At 32.3% G+C, this 22,167-nt stretch overlaps 1 protein-coding gene across 1 annotated transcript; it reads right to left on the bottom strand.

The window, feature by feature from the left end:
* Window positions 1-7,661: 7,661 nt before the first annotated feature.
* On the bottom strand, window positions 7,662-11,234 carry LOC131635602 (probable cyclic nucleotide-gated ion channel 20, chloroplastic). The gene is made up of 9 exons (XM_058906235.1): window positions 11,031-11,234; window positions 10,040-10,212; window positions 9,852-9,950; window positions 9,036-9,155; window positions 8,688-8,936; window positions 8,352-8,597; window positions 8,112-8,257; window positions 7,939-8,016; window positions 7,662-7,856 (listed from the first exon to the last, which is right to left on the bottom strand). The coding sequence occupies exons 2-9, from the start codon at window positions 10,202-10,204 to the stop codon at window positions 7,721-7,723; spliced, it is 1,239 nt and encodes a 412-aa protein (XP_058762218.1). The 5' UTR covers window positions 10,205-10,212; window positions 11,031-11,234; the 3' UTR covers window positions 7,662-7,720.
* Between the last annotated feature and the right edge of the window lie 10,933 nt (window positions 11,235-22,167).

Raw genomic sequence — 22,167 nt, 5'->3', positions numbered from 1 at the left:
AGGCTTAGAGGATATGTTCTCTTAACATCTTACATATCTTTAAATACACTTTAGTTTAAAAATCCATGCTCATAATATATTAACCAGTTTTTCAAGAATACTCAAAACACACATAGTACATACAATAATGTCAAATAACAAACTATGGTCGATCAGTTGAGCATGAAAGCAATTTGTTATTAGAAGTTACCTGAAGAAGAATATTTAATAAATAAACAAAGTCGGTTATGCTTGTCATTACAACAAGCGCTTTTGCCATGCCCCAGTTTATAGAAATACAATTGTTTTCCTACGATCAAAAAATGAAAGTTTTTATTTTATTTGAAACAGGTAAAAAGTAAGATTTTATAATTAAACAAAGAAAGAGGAAACGGAGCATACCTTGTTCACATGAATAGTGAAGAAAAACAATGGATCGACAAAAATGGAGACCAGGCAAAAGATGGCTAAAAGCCTGTTTCGTTTCCGTATGAAGTTTGCCAAGCAAGTGTTCCTTGCAGCACGGAGCGGATCCGTCTCTGCTCTTTGTATCACAGCTTCATCCTCTGATTGATCATGTTGTTGTTGTGCTTGTGCTGCATCTAACAGACTCGGGTCTTCGATGTCAATATTATGACTCATGTTTGCTTGAGATGATTCTGAAAAACAGCAAAATCATCAAAATTAACACTTTTCTATAAACAAAGTGGGTGATTAAGGAAAATGCCTGTGTTCCAACATGAATGGTCACACTTTATAAATAAAAAAGGGCCACCATCTGTATGTATATTGGAGGTCTCAGTAATTTCATCAGTACTATGACCACTTAACTCCTATAGCAAGAAGAAAAATACAAAAATCTGTTAGAATTTATTTGATAAATAATAGAGTTTCTTTATTAGGAGAGAAAAAATAACATGATAATTACACTTACCATTTTTCGGTTCGGAAACTTGAGTCAAAAGAGAGCTCCTAGAAGTTTTAGACCCTGTGAAAAAAATGATTCAGCTGTAATTAGCCATTGAAAGAAAACAAAGTGAAACATAATTTAAGAACCTATAGCTTCAAAATGAATGACGAAATTCCTTTACATAATAAAAGAACCTATAACTTCAAAATGAATGATGAAGTTTCTTTACATAATGGAAGAAATACATATTCGCAAACTTACAGTAAGATATCAACATTAAAAAATTAAAACTATGTCATTTGGTTTACTATTAATAAAAGGGTTAAATACGTTTTTAGTCCCTATAAATATGCGACCCTGCATTTTGAGTCCCTATAAAAATTTTCTTCAATGAATGGTCCTTATAAAAATATTATGCACCTAGTTTTAGTCCCTACTGTCAAACTAATGTGTATTTTAGAATATGATTATTTTGCAGACATGTTCATAATGTTTTAAAAAGTTCCTGGAAAAAAAAAACTCAATTTAATTTCTAAGTTGAGATTTTCATTACTTTTATCATTATTTTTTGAAATTTGAAAAATTCATATTTAATTCTTCTCGTTTTAAAAAAATTTTAAAACTTGGTAAATAAATATTTTACAGTATTCTAAACTTATATAAAAAAAATTATTCAAAAATTTAAAAATTAAAGGGTAATTAAACAGTTTTTAAAATTTTAAAAAATAGCAGGGACTGAAATTGCATGCATAAAAATTTTAGAAAGACCATTCATCGAAGAAAAATTTTATAAGGACTAAAAATGCAGGGTCACATATTTATAGGGACTAAAAACATATTTAACCCTTAATAAAAAAGGGAAAGAAAAAAAAAACTTACAATGTATATGAAAAGAGTATGAGTGGAAGGTTCAATGCTTTGAATTTCTGAACATAAGATTAGTTTGGAAAATGAAGAATGAATGTGTGCTTTGTGAAAGTGAAGAACTTGACAAATAAGTTTATAAGGACTTTACATAAAAAAGAGTTCTGACATTGACATACAAAATATTTTACACGCTTTGCTATAACTAGCTAGTCAAAGTGAACCGTATGGAATTCCTGAATGTAAGATTAGTTTGGAAAACGAAGAATGAACATGTGATGTGTCAAATGACAATAAATTTATAACGACTTTACATAAAAAGAGTACTGACATTAATATCAAAACTATTTACTCGTTTTGCTATAACCAGTGTTATTTTCTTAATAACAATGGCCTAATATTTGTATCTATGTTTGAAAATCATTCTGTCATGCTCATGCAGTTATTAGTCCAATGTGGTTTGATTAATCCTATGAATATACTCCCTCCGTTCCTTTTTAATTGTCACACTTGCCAAAATTTCTATAACCAAGACAACCAAAAAGAACAAAAATATTCACCTTTTTTCTTAATTTACCCTGATCTTTATCTTTACTCAGAGCCCACCGTTTCGCTTTTCTATAAAAAAAGCAAGGGTATAATTGATCTTATATCTATTAAGTGACAATTAAATAGAAACAAATTTTTTTAACAAGTGTGACAATTAAAAAGGAACGGAAAGAGTATCATAAAAACTTATCAGTTCCTACCTTGTTGGGATTAAGGAAACTAGGATGGATGACTGGATGACCAAACTTGTCTTTTTTTCAGCCTACACTTCTTTAGCATTTGGTTATTTTAACAATTTAACAATATTTATTTCATTTTCATTTTTCATTCACCCAAATATTTTATATTCAACAATATACTTTTTAAGATTTTATTTAAAATATTTTCTATATTTTTTTATAGTAATATTAATGTAATTTTTTAAAGTGATATAATTGATAAATTTATTTTATACTCAATTTTTTATTCTTGTATCAAATATTTTATTTTAAATTTGTGATTAATTATAAGTTGATAATTGTGTTGTAGTTATTTATATTATAAATTTTTTTATTAATATTTATATATTAGGAAAATTACACTCACCACCGTTGAGTTATGTCTAAATGTCAATCACACCCCCTCTATTTTAAAACTCAATATTGACTTCCCCTGCTTAATTTTTACCATACACTAACCTCCCTTTATTTCAATTTTAGTAATTTAATATGATAAACCTCTCTTAACACCATTTAGCTCTGTTAAAACGTTAACAGAAGAGGTTCCCTTCCATTTTGCTTTACTTTCTTCAAGGTTTCACTAAACAATACAAACACCACCACTAATTTTGAATAAACACTCCCCCCAAATTATGATTGTTAACACCTTTAGCATATAAAAAAAATAATCCTGCACATGATTTTTGATGTTCTTAAAATTATGCTCTTCCTTTCTACATTATCCTCATCAATCATTTGAATTAGATTCTAGTTGTATCCTTTGTATTTGATTTCTTTGAACTATTTTACATTTCCTCTAACATTTTTGTTGGGATTCTATATCTATAATATTTGAAAAATAAAATCTTGGTAAATTAATTTTGAACAAGGTAATACTGCCTTCTGAGTAGGCATTATTACATATGTTATCAAGTTTTTAGCAGCATGGTCAAGACAGCAACTTGGCTTAAAATGCTGCCTAATATATATCCTAATAATTGCCAATTTCATACTATAAATCTATTACAGAAACAAAAGTAAAATAAAATGAAAGTGAAAAAAAACTTAGTAGCTGGAAGAAATTAAAGGAAAGTGGAGGGAACCTCTTATGTTTTTACAAAGGTAAACGGTGTTAAGAGAGATTTATATATTAAATCATTAAAATTAAAGTAAAAGGAGGTTAGTGTTTGATAAAAATTAAACAGGGGAGGTCAGTGTTAAATTTTAAAATAGAGGAGGTGTGATTGACATTTCAACATAACTCAACTCAAGGGTGGTGAGTGTAATTTACCCTTATATATTTTATTTAAAATTACAAGAATCAATTGAAAAATATCATCCTGGCACCTTATAATTTATGTAAACTATTTATATAAAGATTAATTTTAAATAAAAAAACAATAAAAAGGTTGAGAATATTAAGGCTCTGTTTGGTAAAACTAGCTGATAGCTGGTAGCTGATGACTTTTAGCTGGTAGCTGGTAGCTGATGACTTTTAGCTGGTAGATGATAGCTGATAGCTGGTAGCTGATAAGTTAATTTGATTGTGTGATGGTGAATTGTCTGAATATAATACAATTGGGTGAATAATATAACTATGTTGTGTTATTGTTTATGATGCAATAATATTTGTTAATCGTGAGTGAGACTCACCCTTACATGTTGTCATTTTCAGATTGAGGATAGCGTCTTTCGACTTAGTGAAGATTAGCTCATAAGTCAGTGTGTTTAGTATAGGGAACGCGAGTTTTTGAGTTTATGATCTTAATGACTACATTTGTTTTGAGTTATTTTGTGGGATATAGTATCAAAGATGTTGTACTTATCCGTATGATTTAATTTCCGCTGTGTTAACATGAAATGTTATGAACTATGATGAATTTTCCTTAGTGAATGCATGACAATGACGTAGGTTATTTTGTTTTTAAAATTGAGTTGTGGCACACTTGTTTCATGTTACTCTGAATTATTTATTAATTGCCGTGGATTTTAGAAGGGTGTTACATGACGATCCGGGAAATGTGATTTTTCCCGTAATGCTGAAGAGAGAAGAGCTCTCTGGAAGCAATGTATATAGTCTTGTAAAGAGAATTTAGGGAGAACTGATTCTGCCTAGATCGTCCAAGAGGCGTATCGAGACCTCAATTAGTCTTTTAGTGATTCTGACTCAGAACCCGAATCATCAAGTTCCGCAGAAGTCTTAATAGAGACGGGAGGATCCGTTGTAGATTCAGAAGTGTTAAGCTATAAGAACAACACATGCGACTATAGTGACTTAGGGAAACTCTGTGCTAGTAGAGACGTTTCCTAACCTGGAAGTGAATAAGATGTGATATTAAAAATTTGTGAGGAGGGTGAGATGGTTTACCTCCGTCCAAAAGGCATTGATGAAGAATTCCTCTACTTCTATCTTGGAGTCCTTGACGATTTCAGGATACAAATCCCTTTTACCGATTTCGAAGCCGACCTTCTGACCACCCTGAACATATCCCTAGTCCAGTTACTTCGAATTGGTTGGGGTTTTATCAAAACTTTCGAATCTATCTTTGGATTCCTAAACATCGATCCCACCCTAGGTTTCTTATTCACAAGGGAGCCCCTGGTAGGATCTTTCTCTGAGCCTACACTTCTAACTACGAAGGCTTTAAAGACCGATTTATCCGAGTTAAGAGTGGAAATAGGTGCCATGGCATCTTGTATGCCTTGGATGGAAACTAGTGTTTTCCTTTTTACTGGACAAAGAACCCAGTACCTATGTTCGGTTTTTACTATGACAAATTAAATTCCAATGAGATTCAGGTGCTCTCCATTTTTGAATTCTTTCAGATGTTGAAAATCAAGGACATTATAGAAATGTCCGATGACCAAGAGAAGCTCTTGGCACACTTAGGTAATGATCTTCGCAACCCCCATCTCATATATGTTTCCACATCTTACCTTGCATCATGTTTTCCTATTTGATTTTTGCAGAAAAGATTAGAACAACACATATCAAGGAGCAAAGGAAGCTAATGGATAAGGCTAGAGTTTGGCGAGCTGCCAGCCAGTCGACCCTAAAGTGAAGCCAATATATGGAGAGGACGTTTGAGGAAGTGAAGCCAATTTCTATGACCATACCTGGGAGTTTTGCTATCAAAGATAGAGATGCTAGCTCTGGTTATTTGATCCACACATTTTTGGTATCCTCGATGTGATCATATACACTGTAGCGCCAAGGTCTAAAATGGGTAATGTTGATGTTGTTCTTTGGATCTATGTCGCCTTGTGAAAATATTGTTGGGATCTGATCTACCAGATCTAACAAATCCTCGATGAGCATTAGATCCATGAAACAAATGTGGGGATTGAAAAAGTGTAATGACAACTATGTTCAATCCATTCAGCCATCAACAACAGTGATATTGTTCTATTACAAAAGGATTTTGTCTAGTTGCTAATGGAAATACAGAGAAATGAATCTTAAGGCCCAGGTTAGTTTTACAAGAGCCCCACGGTGGGCGTCAAATGTTCTGACATAACACGTTTGGAATACCTCCCGAAAGTCAATCCAGCGAGGTCGGAACTGAATTGATAGACTTAGCTAGGGATTTGAGTTGTACGATAGATGGATGCACAAGCTCAATATGAAAGCATGTCTTTCTTACTCCTCGTTCGGGAGCCCTATTTATACCTTCAGAGTGTTGAACATCCGCATTAATAGAGTGACCCTTGGGTCCCTTCCATAATGGCGGCAGTTGTAACTTTCGTCGTCCGTCATTTAAGAAATGTAACTCCTGTAATGGCCTCAGCCTTCCAAAGATCAGTAATTGTCGTAGCTGACTTGGGCTTTTGGCCGCCGAGGTAGGTGAGGAATAACCCTTCAAGTTAATGATTTCAAAGAGTGGAGATGAGTTATCCGAATAGATAAGGTAGTCCTCCGAGTTGAAAGTCTTGGTCCCAAACCCCATCCACTACTTACCACATATCCTTCTATTGACTTCCCAAATCGGCCTAAATAGTTTTGGTGTGTACAAATGTATTTTGAAGTTTTTGATTATGAAAAAGAAATTTGAAAAAGACATTTGATGTTGACCAAGAGTTATTGTGAAATTGTTTGAATGAAGGTTTGAGTATTAAGTGTAATGGAAAACAAACTTGATGTTGGTCAAGTGATAGAACTTGTCTTGAAAAGGATTTGATTTTATTGCGCATTCAATTTATCTTGATTAGCAAGGGATATTGTCCAAAGATGAATGATAAAAAAGATGAGAATCAAACACAAGATCAAACATACAAGCATACAAGTATATGACAAGCAATTCAAACAACAATTCTAGTAAGATTAATCCTAAAAGATAAACTACTTAAGGAAAAAGAAAATCTTTTGTGACTTTTTGATTATATTTGATAAATCTTAAGCATGCATCTAGCAAAAATGTTTTTGCCCCTTTTTTAAGAAGACGTTCTAAATAAGAAGAAAATTAACTCAATTTACTTTGAAAATATTTTGAAAGGAATCTTTTTTCTCTTTTGTTGAAAGTATCTTAATAAAAGAAAACATTTTTGTTATTTGTTTCTAATCTACTTCTTATAATTAAGAGAGTGCTAACTATTTTTTTCATTTTTATTTATTTAAAAGCTAGTACAAAAATTTAAAGAAAAATGGATTAAAAAAACAAACTAACTAATGGGCAAGGGGTGTAACGCCCAAATGCTGTGATATAAAAAACAAATACTATTTCTTAATATTTTGTCTTACTCCACTGAAAACTAAACAAATAAAAATAAATGAAATGGGAAGAGGTTGAAGTAATCCAATTAGTAATGTTGTTGAGTGTTTTGCTTGTTGGCAAATGTTATGAACTAATAACGTAACTCAACAGAATAGGAAATAAGCTGGAAATTGTACTTTAATCACTGCAATGCAACAGTACTTGGAATTTAAGGAAGGATCTAGAAAAGCATAAGTTCGGGAGAAGGGAGTCAAGTTTCCACACCTAATCATTGGACATTAACGTACTTTCTGTTACGAGTCACGCCCTTGCTCCTTTATTTCAGGATCATTTGCCACCTCTCCATTCTAATCATGAGAATTGGTTATGATAATATCACTTTTGTCCTTATTCATAACATTATCCAAGCCTACAAGACAGAAATTTCTACTGTCAGCAACATTATCCAAGCCTTCAACCACAAATACTTGACTGCACTAAACGGATTCCGCACCCAGCCGCACGTTCCTCTAAACAGAATGATCGGCATTCTCTTGGAACTGACGTATGTCACTCACGAGTCCCTCTGGCAAGTTCCGGAGAATCATTTCATCCGGAACACCTCGTGTTTCTTCCCAAGCATTCTGTTCGGCTTCTCTAATTCTCCTGCATGACAGTTATTTGACAGATGCAATTTAGCAATTTAGCAATTGGTGTGATTAGTTGAAAGAGTTAGAACATTCTATACCTTCTGAGATCTTCAGATAAGCCACGACGGCCCATCCAATGCTCCACGTCACGGCTTCGGAGCTGCATCTCGAGCCTCCTGTAAGCAGCAACGAATAAAATGCATTTAATTTCTTTACAATCCTACGGAAGAAAATACAAAGGAGCACCATAAGTTAGAGAAAAACATTCTACCTTCGTGCGAGACCTTGGAGAAAATTATGAATGTTTGCAATGAGGACTGCGAAAAGGGAGAGTCCCAATCCAATGATGGACATGGTGAACATGACCTCCCACGCAAAATGGTTGGGGGTCAGATTTCTTGCCAGGGTGCTAAGTTGCTGCATCATAAATCAATAATTGGTAAGTAAATAAATAATCGGTAAGTGATAGTAATTACAAATGAGGGAAAAAATAAAGGAACAAAATGAATACCTGAAATCCCCAAAAGAGGGAATAGATATATTTGCCGGTCACACTGGCTTGTACGGTCAGCGGTAGAGCATTCCCATATATTCCGTACGAAAAATCACCAGATGTGACGTTAAAACAATTTCCTGCACCTAAATCAGCTCCCCATGCAGCGGATATAGCCGGAAAATTAGAATTACAGTCTATCAATGCCTTGCATAAAGGTAGATCGGCAAGGTGGCAGGCTTCTATCAAACACTGGTCAACCCTCTAGAAAAAGAAAAGTAATCAGAGAAAAGTTAATAAATTAAAATTTACAAATTATTTAACATTCATTAACTAAATTAAACTATTACTCACCTGTAGAGCAAAGAGGTACCAGCATGAACCAACGATATGGCTAAATAGCATGAAAAAGAGAAGATTTATGATGAAACTGGCCCAAGCAGACTTAAATATAAAACCAGATGGAGACTGGCCAATCAGCAGAGGTAGAAATCTGAACAGCCGGAGAATATACTGGACAAGGATCAATATGATAAGAAGCTTCTTTGCATGTTGTTCTCCATCTGACTTGGAGGGATTTGGCAGGAGAAATAAGAATAATATCTGCAAATATTACACACATCATATATTATGATAAAGAGTAACTAAAAAATAAAGTCAGAAAAGTAAAGAGTATGAAAGGAAAAAGGAAGATATATATACCTGCGGAAGAGGTATCACAACACATAAGTCAATGAGAAAATAACCCTTAAAGTATTTAAGAGCTATTTTTGTAAGACCCTCAACCACCCTAGACTTGGGAGAAACATATGCCAACCAAAACTGTAAAGTATAATAGTATAAAAACAAAAATAAGCTCATCAAGGTTGTATATAGTTTATGATTACATCAGAATAAATATGGTTACACTAACCCAACATTATATTTAAAACCATCAATAGTAGGGGTGTGCAAAAAAAACAGGTTCTCTATAACCAAATTGATAACCAAACTGTTCAACTTTTTAAAATCCAATTCAAAAGTTAAAATATAACATTAGGTGACCCATTTGTGATCCAAATAGTAAACCAGTACCTATGAAAACAATTTGGTTTTGCTATTGGATACCCAAATTTATTTGTCTCATATATACTTTTATTTTATCAAGAGTATTGCTTCAAACTCAATTAAATTAGATTTAAGGATTCTAACAGAAGCATTGTGTTCTTCATTCATGTATCATTAGTTAAACTCTAGCCATCTCTTTCTTTTCTATTGTCTGCAATTTTATATTGTTGCTGTCACTTTAAATCATCTCATTTATTCTCCTTCAACTTTCAAGTATTACTAATTTTTACAACTTTGCACTAAATTAACTTGTTTATAATTATAAATAAATTATCCATTTTGCAATAGGTACTAAGGGCCACTAAAGTAAGAGTTGAAAAATATTGAAACAGTCATATTGCCAAGTTTCTCTTTTAAAATCACAGTTAAAGAACTACATAAAAAAACTAGTTTAATTAAAATGAAAGTTACCTGAAGAAGAATGTTTAGTAAAAATACAAAGTCGGTTATGCTTCTCATTCCAACCAGAGCTTTTGCTATTACCCAGTTTATAGGAATACATTTGGTTTCCTACAATCAAAAAATGAAAGTTTTTATTTTATTTGAAACAGGTAAAAGTAAGATTTTTTATTTAAACAAAAAAAGGAAACTAAGCATACCTTGTTCACATGAATAGTGAAGAAAAACAAAGGATCAATAAATATTGAAACCAAGCAAAAGATGGCTAAAAGCCTGTTCCATCTCCTTATGAAGTTTGGCAAGCTACTGTTCCCTGCACCACGGAGCGGACGGGTCTCTGTTCTTTGTGTGACAACTTCATCCATGATAATAACTAGCCACAAAAAAGGCACTCAATGAAGCACATTTGAGAAACAATTTTCAATCAGAACAAAAATCAACAAGGAAAATTAATTAAAAATCACTTTTAATATCTCAACACAATAAAAAACATCCATGATTTATTTGAGAATTTTTGGATTAAAGGAAGATAGAAAATGAAGGTGGAACTTGTAACATAAGCAAGAAAAGGACCAAAATCAACAATGAACTTCAACAATTTTTAGAACCAAGCAAATTTGAAAATAAATTTGTTTAAAAACCATCATAAATTTGTTTAAAAACCACCAAATGAGACACTTAATCAAAACAATTATCCAATTTGTCACGAAATTTGAAAAAAGTAAATAAAAATCAGAATCAAATAATAGACACTCTAAAATACGTTGATGATTGTTTTTGGAATTTTTGAAGTTATGGAAGTATTTTAAATAAAATCAAGAAGTTGAAGAAAATAAAATGTGATACATTAACGTCCACTTTGATTTAATCAGTAAAAGACAAAAATTCTGCCCAGCGAATTAAAACACGCCACCTATCCATCTTCAACAACCGAAAAGCGATTTTCATGCCCTAGTTCCCATGTTTATCAACCAAACTTCACACTAGCATAACTCTTTCATTTCTTAACGAAATCAAACGAAATTAAAATAAAAACTGTAGATCTAAACAAGAGGAGCAACATATCACCAAAAAATTTCACAAATGAACAAATAATCATAGAGAAAATCAAGCAGCAAGGTACAACATACTTGACACCATTTTGAGAAACGAACTACACACATGCAAGAAGAGAGATGTGAGCAAGTTTACCTTAGTGGAAAATAAATCCACGAGCTCCTGAGCTTGTAAGAGTGAGTTAGAAACCCAGAGATCTTCCTTAATAAGAGGAAAATGTTGAGAGAATGAAGCTTGGAATGGCCTAATATTTGAAATTTATTGGGTGATTTGAATATAGATCACTGTCCCTCTGTCTTGTTGGGATTAAGGAAACTAGGATGGATGACCAAACTTGTCTTTTTTTCACCCTGCATTCTTTCTGCACCGGATTCTACTTTTGGAAGTTTAGTTAATGTTTTCATGTGCCTAGCTTACGTTCTTTTTCTTTCATTATTCAATGAGTTATTTTAACATTTTTTTTTCATTTTCATTTTACATTCATCCAAATATTTTATTTCGAATTTTTTCTATAGTAGTAATATTAATGTAATTTTTCTTTTAAAAGTGTTATGATTTATAGTCAATTTTTTATTCTTGTATCAAATATTTTATTTTAAATTTATGATTAATTATAAATTCATAATTGTCTTGTACTTATTTATATTATAAATTTTTATTTATCAATATTTATATATTTTATTTAGAATTATATGAATCAATTGAAAAATACCACCCTGGCACTTTATTATTTATGTAAACTTTTTTAATAAAGATAAATTTTAAATTAAAAAAACAAAAATGGTTGAGATTATTAAACCTTATAACTCATACAATTGATAATAAAAACGATAGTTATAAACTTTATAAATTTATTCATATAATCATATATTTATTGCAATGATTTGTTCTTGATTTAGGTCCGCCGCTTGCCAAAACCCGCCGCCTGCCAAAGCCCTCACCTCCTAAAAATTCCATCTTTTTAGTTAATTTTAGTTATTCCAGTTCTTGATGGAATATTTATTTGTAAATATATGTAATATTTTTTAATTAGAAATTGTTAAAAAATTAGCTTTTATAAAAAACTATTTTAAAAAATAAGTGAAAAATTTATTTAAAAGGTAAAAAAAACTATTAATCTATTAAAAAAATAAAAAAGCGGGCAAGTCCGCCATCTTGACAAGGCGAACATGATTTTTATGTCTATTTCACTTGGTGGACATGCCTACCCCACTCGCTTTTGGCGAACTTAAGGCGGAGCAGGCGGCGGACGTGGCGGGCGGCCCGTTTTGCCACCCCTTTGTGCCATTCCATTTGACGACATGGTTCAATTCCGTGGCATATTGGAATTTTTTTTCCAAACTGTGACATTGGGGGAAATTGTTTTCACAACTGTGGTATTAGGGAAAAAAATTCAAAATTTTACGTTGATTAACTCTCCAGCGCCTTATAATTCTTTGGAAATTCTTGAAACTAGAAACATAATAAAAATCATACAACATTATAATTACTAATAAAAACAAATCAAATGTACATGAAGATAAAATTAAACCAAACACATCCTTAATAATAAAAACCATGCAACATTATAATTACTAATAAAAACAAATCAAATGTACATGAAGATAAAAATTAAACCAAACACGTCCTTAATTATCATCATTATTAGAACATCAAATCATTCATTTATTGGCTAGGTTGAAACTAGGATAGTCTATACTAGACTTTGTCTAAAAATAAGGCAACAGATGTTTGGCAAAACAATGGACAAACCCTCACACTTCCTAAATCAATTCTTGTAATACTTGTAAGTACTAAAAATGTGGATCATGCATATTCGAAGTCTTCTTGCAATACTTGTAACAATGTGATACCAACTCTGCAACAGTAGTCTTGAGCATAGTAAAGTCTTTTATAACTGACTTATAGTAGTGTTAGGTAGGCCTCTTTTGTGACATCTAGTAGTATTAGGGCTTGACAACAAAATCAAAACTAGTTTTAATCCATAGTAATCTTACCTTATTAAATAAGATAAATATTGGAAATTTCTTTATTCACCTCCCTATGGAGGTTACCCCAGCAAAAACTCCAAGAAGTCTCTGCTTTGGAAATGTATCTCTGAAGTATTTTTTTTTTTTAAATTTTCTAAACTTTGGAAGTGCACTTCTGAAAAAATCCCAAAAATTAGGATTTTGATTAATTCGGAGATGCATCTCCGAAAAACAAAAAAAATTAAAAAATCCCAAAAATTAAAAATTTTGGGATATTAATTAATTCACATATCATAAATTTGATATAATTTATGAGTAATGAATAATAATAATTATATATTTTGATATAATTTATGAGTTATGAATAATAATTATTATATATTTCTATTCTGATTCATATTTTAAAATTTAAAATAATTATAATTAAAAAAATTTAAAAAATTTCAATTACAAAAAATTTAAAATAATTCCAATTATTAAAATGTAGTTATGAAACATTTCAATTCATATTTCTACGGTTGATAATAATATTGAAAGAGATCAAGTAAGACTAATCATAATAATAATAATAATAATAATAATAATAATGATAAAAAAATTATTTTTCATAATGAATTATGATAAAAATAATTATTTTTCATAATTAAAAATGAATTATAATTTTTTATTTAATTTAAAAAAAAATTTAAAAAAAATTGTCTTAATTTTATTTAATGAATAAATTTTATATTTAATTCTATATAATTCAAAATTTACTTATAAAATTAAAACGTTTTTAATTTATATTAGTAAAATAATTTTTTACTTGAATTTCCTAAATATTTAGCTCATATGGCCCGCACAGTCACCTCTCAATTCAAACTCTTTAGCATAAAATAACATTACAAACACTAAAATGTTTTCTAAAGAAAACGATGTGGGACTGCACCACTCTTTGCTATGTCTTGTTCCATATAGAATTATACTGCAAGTTCTTCACCTCGAGCCTCTTCCACGCAACCTGCTTTTGATACTCTCAAGCATACGCCATACTCTCCGATTCAGCCACATATGATTACAAGACAAGAGAGAAGATGTAATACACCATAAAAAATAGCTGTGCTAAATGCACTCTACAGGAACAAGCAAAGATAATGGAACATAAGAGGAACAGATGAGGAACAAGTAATTGGTGCCATAACTTTTTTGGTGCAGTCAATGTTACATTTTTGCAATTATTGAGTGCCAAAAATGCATGGCATGAAGAATAAACAATGGTGTTATCTATCTATTAAGTTTATCATTAGTGACTATACACTTTTATTCAATTTCAGCTTACAGCAAAGCTTCTGGCTTCCTCTCAACTTCAAATGACAGAGGTACATTCACAAATTTTAAAAAAGGGAATTGACATTTGCCGTTAACCATCTGACCAAAGTATGAATTTAGACATTACAGTAATAGAGGTGTACATTCACAGTCTTCTGACCACAACTTTTCTTTTTCCTGCTCACATTTAAATAGGTAAGAAAAATAAATAAAGGATTAAGAAAATTAACAGATCACACGCCATGCACAAAGAACACTGATTTCCTTTTCTATCAAGAAAGATTGGATGTACCTTAAATTGAGGTTTGTAACACAATTGTGCATCCCCTGAAAATGAATACAAAAAGTATGAGGTTTGTTTGATTTGAAGAAAATTACATATAAGTATGAGGTTTGTTTGATTTGAAGAAAATTATTTTTTATCCTTCTAACTCCTGATTTATTTTTTATCCTTCCGTGCTGATTCCGAATTCTTCAATAAGTCCTTTCTTAAATCAAATATCACTCTCACTCTTTGTCTAGCTCTATATATAAACAAATGCCTTAGTAACTTATTGCTGTCAGTAACTAGTACTACACTACAACTTTATTAGTCACTTTTTTCTAAATGTCTCAGATATGTTATTGTTCAATTATGTTTTAATTTGATTGCCCTTGATGTCGCACAATCGTGTTTTACCTTGTCATTGGATGTAGTCTCATTTATGTTTTATCTTGAATGTCTCAGATATTCTCCTCTCAAAGTTCAATCATGACTTACCCTGATTGTCTCTGTTGATTTATTTTCCTTTCCAAATTCATTCATATTTTACTCTTGGATGATTTTGATGTGGGTTCCAATTTCATCCATCGCTTCTTGTGGGTGTCTCTGTTGATGTGTCTTCCTTTTCAAAATCATTCATGTTTTACTCTTGGATAATTTTGATGTGGGTTCCAGTTTTATCCATCGCTTCTTGTGGATTTCTCTGTCGATTTACTTTCCTTTCCAGCTCCATTCATTGTTTTACTCTTCGGTGATTTTGATGTGGGTTCTAGAGATCTCTCTTTCTGAACATCTCTGTTGATTTTTTTTGTCCAGTTTTCCTTTCATGTTTTAGCTTGAAAGCTTTTATTGACTGTATCCTTCTTCTCCTATGAAGTCCAGTTTTACTCTTGGATGAATCATACTTTTCCCCGGTTGTTTCAATCTGCTTATTTCTTTTGTTATTTTCCTGCGCAGTTCTTGTTTTCTTTTCCAAGTTTCTCCAGCAATAATTTGTCTCTTGTGGCGCTATATTCCTCACAGATATCTGAGTCTGTCTCATATCATATCATACCAAAAAAAAAGTACATGCATTCATTCACAGCATGTCATCCCATCGCATTGACAGACAAAAATTGGTTGCCGAGATATTTAACTATTCCACTGCGATGATATGAAGTTGGACCATCTTCATATCTTCTGGTTGAAGATATTTAAATAAGGACAACTATAATACCCCATTTTTGCCGCGGATTTTTTCATCTAATGCATAGAATTAGTCATACATTTTTGTGTATTTTCCCTTAATTTATCATTTCATTTTACTTCAAATATATATATATATATATATATATATATATATATATATATATATATATATTCAAGAAAATAAAAAAAAATATATTTAGTTATTTTCATTTATCGTCTAGGATGAACCACCAACTAAGTGATTCATGGTGAACCATAATAATTAACCATTGGATTAAAAAGGTGTATGAAATCTTATTATACACTAATCATATTAAATTTATTTTTATTTTTATTGTTTATTTTTCTCTCTCGTTTTTTATGAACATAAATAAAAAAGAAAATATATTGTGAAATAAACCTTGAGAACATAATTTGATTTGAATGCTTATTTAACACATCAACAACACTGGAAATTTCCATTGATATATACTTGAATCATGAGTTCTAAATTATCTTAGTTCTTCTCACTTACATCCAAACTGCTTCCTCACCAGAATTTCCTCGCCGCTATACCTTTTTCATATACCACTACCTTTTCTCCATGGTCCCCACCATTAACATCTTCATTCTTCTTCTTCCTCTCTTATACCTCACCACCTCCAACAAATTTTATTTTTTTGTTGCCCCAAAATTCTATTTATCACACCGACAACTTCTTCGGACCAAAGCTTCGGTTATTTCTGCAATACAAAGTATGTGGGTTGAATCAAGCCACCAACATACACAAATAATACTCTAATCTAATATTAATAATTCACGAAGCATTGAGATTAAACAATTTTGTTTTGATATAGAATGGTTAGTTTTAATTTTCAAGTGAATCTAACCTTTTAGTTGATGGTAAAGTAATAACAAATCTAAGGGCAGACAATTTTATATTTTCACACTCTTTCTAAACTTTGGCATTTTTACACTAGTGAATATGAAAAATCAAATCATGGCTTTTCTACATAAATTTACTCAGAACTTTATCCTACCATATTCAGTATTTTTTTTAAAGAAAATGATAAAGATTCTTTGGGTTCCTCTATATTAAGTATCAATCTAGATAAATTGGAATTTATGATAAATAGTTGTTGGAATGAACAAAATATGTTTTATTGCTGCTGTTATCTCCAATTTTTTTAATAGATTGATTTTATAACTGAGCAAGAATTAATCCAACATTTATTGGGTTGTTGTTCAATTAACAAGAATAGTGAAAAACAAAAGTGATCTTTTGAGAAAAAAATGGAAGTTTTAATGGGTTATATGACTAATGTTAATGAAAACAGTGTTATGTTGTCGGTGGGTTAGTGATTGCAGAGATAATGGTGGAGAAGAGATTACTCAAAACAAAAGAGAGAGAAAATTGATTAAATAATCTAATGTAGTGTAAATTTATTTAATCTAATGGTTATTAAATGTGACTTATGGTGAGGAATTTAGTTTTTTTTAATAGGCAATGATATTAGAAATCGCACTAGGGGTGCAACCCTTACATCGAAAAAATTTTAAGAGTTGAACTAGTTCAAAGGTAATTTATACCAATCATAAAAAATTAGTCTAGTATCGGAAACACTATTACACATCCATCTCCAAGAGTAAAACATTATGTTGGATATTACCGCTTCGAAGCTAAAAGGGGCATTATCAAAGATAATAGCATTTCTCATTAACCATATGCTCCAAATTAAAGCCAACCAAATTAAATTAAGTTTAACTCTAGTCTTGGCTTCTTTCACCTTGTCTTGAATGCAACCGAAGTTCTTGAATTCTTCAAAAGAAATCTCCACATCATTTCTCAACCAAAGGAAGATTCTTTCTCAAACCCCTTTCGATACTAAACATTGGAAGAAGAGATGTTCCAAAGTTTCCGTATGATTAGTACAAAACAAGCAATCGAGAGAAGTAGCATTAGACAAGCCTCTATTGGCCAAAAGGTCTTTTAGAGGAAGTCTATTGATAAAAAATCTTCAACCGAAAATCTTAATCTTTTTCGGTATGTTAAGCTTCCAAATGACTTCCAACAATTTGATAGAAGAAGTTGGCCAAGCTAAATCCTTTGCATATGACACCAAATTGGATACACTAGCTACCGAAAAACAACCATTAGTAGTTAGTTTCCAATGGAAGTCGTCATTAGCCGAAGTGTCCGGAACAATGTCGCTCAAAGTTGCCTTTAACCTCCTCATATGAAATTCGAAAACCGAACCCCTCCCGTGAATGGCGAAGTCGCTTCCGAAGAGAACTTCAAAATTCCAAAATTGAACGTCGTTGTTCCAAGAGAGTTAATGCCTCATTCTAGAATCCACCTATTTTTATATTTTATTTTATGACTAATAGTATTTTTGTTTTTTTTACTAATCTCTTTGAATTTGTAATTTTAATTTCAAGTTTGATTTAGATTTAAGTTGATTTTTTAATTAAAATTAATAAATCATGTTTTCTATTATTTTTTGTTTCTCTTTGTGTTTTAATTTATTTTTTTAGGAGTGTTTTGTAAATAAAAAGAGGTCCATTTTAGTCCAAAATTTTTGCTCCAAGCCATTTTTATCGAGAGAAAGTTAGGAGAAATCTACTTGTCACCCCTCATATTTTACATGGCACCCCCCTCCCCCCCACCGCCCATATTTTTTAATTCAATTTTACCCCTGCTGAGATATGTTGAGTTCCAAAGAATTTCCGGTATATCATGTCAAATTTCTGGTACTACATACATGAATTTTCAGTTATAAATAAATTTCGGGTACATCATACCAGAATTTTTAGTTATAATGAAATTTCCGGTATCCGTAAATTTAAAATTTTCAGAGAGTACCGGAAATTTCATTATAACTAAAATTTGTGGTATAATTCAATTGTTGGTTTTTTCAACGGTTGAGATTTTGTCGACACTTTTGGAGGATCCTGGTTGCTCTGACACATTTGTGTGGTCTAGAATGCACCATCATTTGCATAAATATGGCTGTTATGGTTATTGGATAAAATATCTCAACAAAATGCCTCTTCGTCAGTATTTGATTAAAGTTTGTGTTTTTCAATGGCCGTAAGCCTGCTGTTCAAACCAAGACTTCAGATGACGCTGAATCCTTTGCCACATTAAAAGAAACGTTGAATAATTTGCTGCCTAATTCTGATAACATAAAGGTGACAAAGATCGAGTTTCGGAAGGACTTCATACAAATGGAAGGGTGAAATACAACTTAATTGAGTTAAAGAATGATGAAGATGTGAAGGCCATGTGGAAATTATTTCGCCGTTGGATAACCAAAGGTCCGATCAAATTTGATGTGCATATCCAAAGATCTGTGGACGGCATAATGAAGTGTCTGGAACGTCCAGAGTCATCCGTTAGTGCCTAGGTTTTCATGTTTTGGAGTACTGTATATATATCTTGTTTGTCATCCGATGTTTGTTAACTATGTTTGTTTGTTATTGATGTTATTTTATTTATATACTCGAAACATATACTAGCAAAAAAGATTATGCAATTAAAAATATGTTCGTAGAAAATATACAAACAATACAATCATAAAAAAAAAATCTACATAGGCCCTCCACGACATCCTAAGGTAAAAGCCCCAAGTCTCACCAAACTTCTTAAGCACAACCAGCTCATCAATCTCAGAAGCCTTCATCACCATGTGCACTGCCGTCGCCTGGTCCCTATGAATTGATGTGAAAAACATACCAGAAATCGAAAGTTGAAATAGAGAATGTACTTCATCCAGAGTCATCGTCATCTCCCCAAATGGAAGATGGAAGGATGATGTCTTCGGGTTCCACCTCTCAACAAATGCTGATAACAGAGAGGCGTCCAACATCCTCAAGGAGCATCTAGCAAAGTGCATCAGATGGAAGTCCCGAACTATCCTCCTCACCTACTTAGGCATCGGTCTCTCGGGGAAGTTCTTCAACTTTGATCTGTGAGAAGCGACCTTCAGCACTGGACGCTATTGTAACAAAAAAAATAGAATTAAGACACATTAGTATAAGTCAAATTGCGTAATTTAAATTCAAACATTAGTATAAATCAAATTGCGTAATAAAAATTAAGCAATGTTACATACCTCGCCCTGCCATATCCTATAAGCGACATGGTCAGCGTATCCCGTCAACACGAACCTATCAGAAGGTCCTTGGAAAGCTCCATCAGTGTGTACTAATGGCTCCGTAAATGCACCGGTGGTAGTGTCTATATCCTGCACCACCCGCTCATGATCTACCAGATCACTAGCCACCTTAACCTTAGCCACAACCACTGGCTTCTCAACCCCAACCGGACGCTCCTCAACCACAGCCACCGGCTCCCGAACATCAGCCACCGGCTCCCGAGCAACAGCCACGGCTCCCCAACCTCAAGAACTGGCTTCTCAACTGCTGCCACCTACTCCTCCACAGTAGTGGATACTCTACCAGTTCGGCGGCGAGATACGCGGAATCCCCTCCGCGCCTGCTGCTCTGCCATTCATTTCTAGTTAGAATCAGTCGGAGGAAGAAGTCCAACACGTAACTCTGAGACCTACACCTCATCAGCAACTCGAGCAAGAGTAACTGCTCTATCTATGGCCCATCCCGCAATAGAACCGTCTCTGCCTCTAGTCCTCACTGCAAAATTTAAAAATATAAGAAAAATAGCATTAAAAAAATAGAAATACCGGAAATTTCAAAATTTTTGGTATGATAATAAGTTAATGAAAATACCAAAAATTTCAAAATTTCCAATAGAAAATACCGTAAATTTTGAAATTTTCGGTAGAATATACTGTAAATGTTGAAATTTCTGGTAGAAACTACCGGAAATCTTACTTGTTTTCGCAAAATATATTCCCAAGCTGGTCCATTGACAACACCTCTCAAGTTATGGTGATCCTTGAGAGACTAGAAAGAACGAAATGTTGCTTCGACAATTTCCCTTAGGAAGATACTTTCATCCCAACATAAATCCTACGAATAGTCCGTCCGTTCCTACCTCGGACTTATCTGATTCTTCCTTGATCCGTTGCGCTACTCTGATCCCAACAAGTCACACACCTTGAAATCCTCTGAGTCATATTATATCCATAATTCACTTAGTTCCCATTAATACACAATAATTCATTATCTACAGTCGTCCAATTACAACACGTGCCAGAACTCTATATACATCCATCATCGACTACTACTCTTTGAAGTTGCGTACTTTCCAGAATCAAGCTTCTACTTACTCTGTCGTTCCATATAGTTCATCTACCACAACTTAGGTACACGTTTCATCCTCAGGACATTGAAACCCAAACACTCGCTGACTTAGAGGTTCGCCCTTGTCACTGATTTCCACAGTGTACATCTGCTATGTTTTTCATTCCAACAAATCTTTGTTGCTCAACCGGTATATCGAATCCTTCACGACATACTGCAGTTCATGATAACTCTAGCAGTTTTACACAACTACTACCCAACCATACACCTTCATTCTCTTAGCGTAGTATCACCTCTGATAACTCGTGCGACTTACTGATATAACGATCCTCCCATAGCCACACTCCATTCACACAGTTATCTAACGTATGTTCCACCTCTGAATCAGACACTGAACTGACTTCCTCAGCGGCTGCATCCTTCATTGCAGTACTTCTAACAGTCAGAGTGTAGCCACAATGCAAGAAATTGCACTTTGCACTTCGAAAATGGAGAAATACCTATAACTTCAAAATGATTGATGAATTTTCTTTACATAATAGAAGAAATACATATTCGCAAACTTACAGTAAGATATCAACATTAAAAAATTAAAACTATGTCATTTGGTTTACTATTAATAAAAAAGAGAAAGAAAAAAAAAACTTACAATATATGAAAACAGTATGAGTGGAAGGTTAAATGCTTTGAATTTCTGAAGGTAAGATTAGTTTGGAAAATGAAGAATGAATGTGTGCTATGTGAAAGTGACATTGACATACAGATTAGTTTGACAAATAAGTTAATAAGGACTTTACATAAAAAAGAGTTCTGACATTATTGACATACAAAATATTTTACACGCTTTGCTATAAGTAGCTAGTCAAAGTGAACCATATGGAATTTCTGAACGTAAGATTAGTTTGGAAAACGAAGAATGAACATGTGATGTGTCAAAGTGACAATAAATTTATAACTGACTTTACATAAAAAGAGTACTGACATTAACAATAGTTATAAACTTTATTAATTTATTCATATAATCAATTAATTATTATAATGACTTGTTCTTTTTATTAATAAGTAAATATTATAACAACGAGAGTATAAGGGATACTCCACCAATTACAATCGAATTATGGACTCTTACTTTTAAAACAGAAGAGGGATAAAATATAAGGGTGGTAAAATGAGTCCGGTCCATTTTATCTACAATTTTCTGTGAGTTGAACTACGATTTTAAATTTGCAATCTCTAATATATCCGTCTAATCATGCCTTGTATTTTTGCGAGCTTTTACGAACACCGATATTTATATAAAATTTTACATTATTTCGCTAAAGGCCTATAAAATAATGTA

The sequence above is a fragment of the Vicia villosa genome, unplaced genomic scaffold, assembly GCF_029867415.1.
Source record: "Vicia villosa cultivar HV-30 ecotype Madison, WI unplaced genomic scaffold, Vvil1.0 ctg.001514F_1_1, whole genome shotgun sequence".
NCBI lineage: Eukaryota > Viridiplantae > Streptophyta > Magnoliopsida > Fabales > Fabaceae > Vicia > Vicia villosa.
Note: the sequence above shows the minus strand (reverse complement) of the source record. Positions and strands in the feature narration are given on the sequence as shown.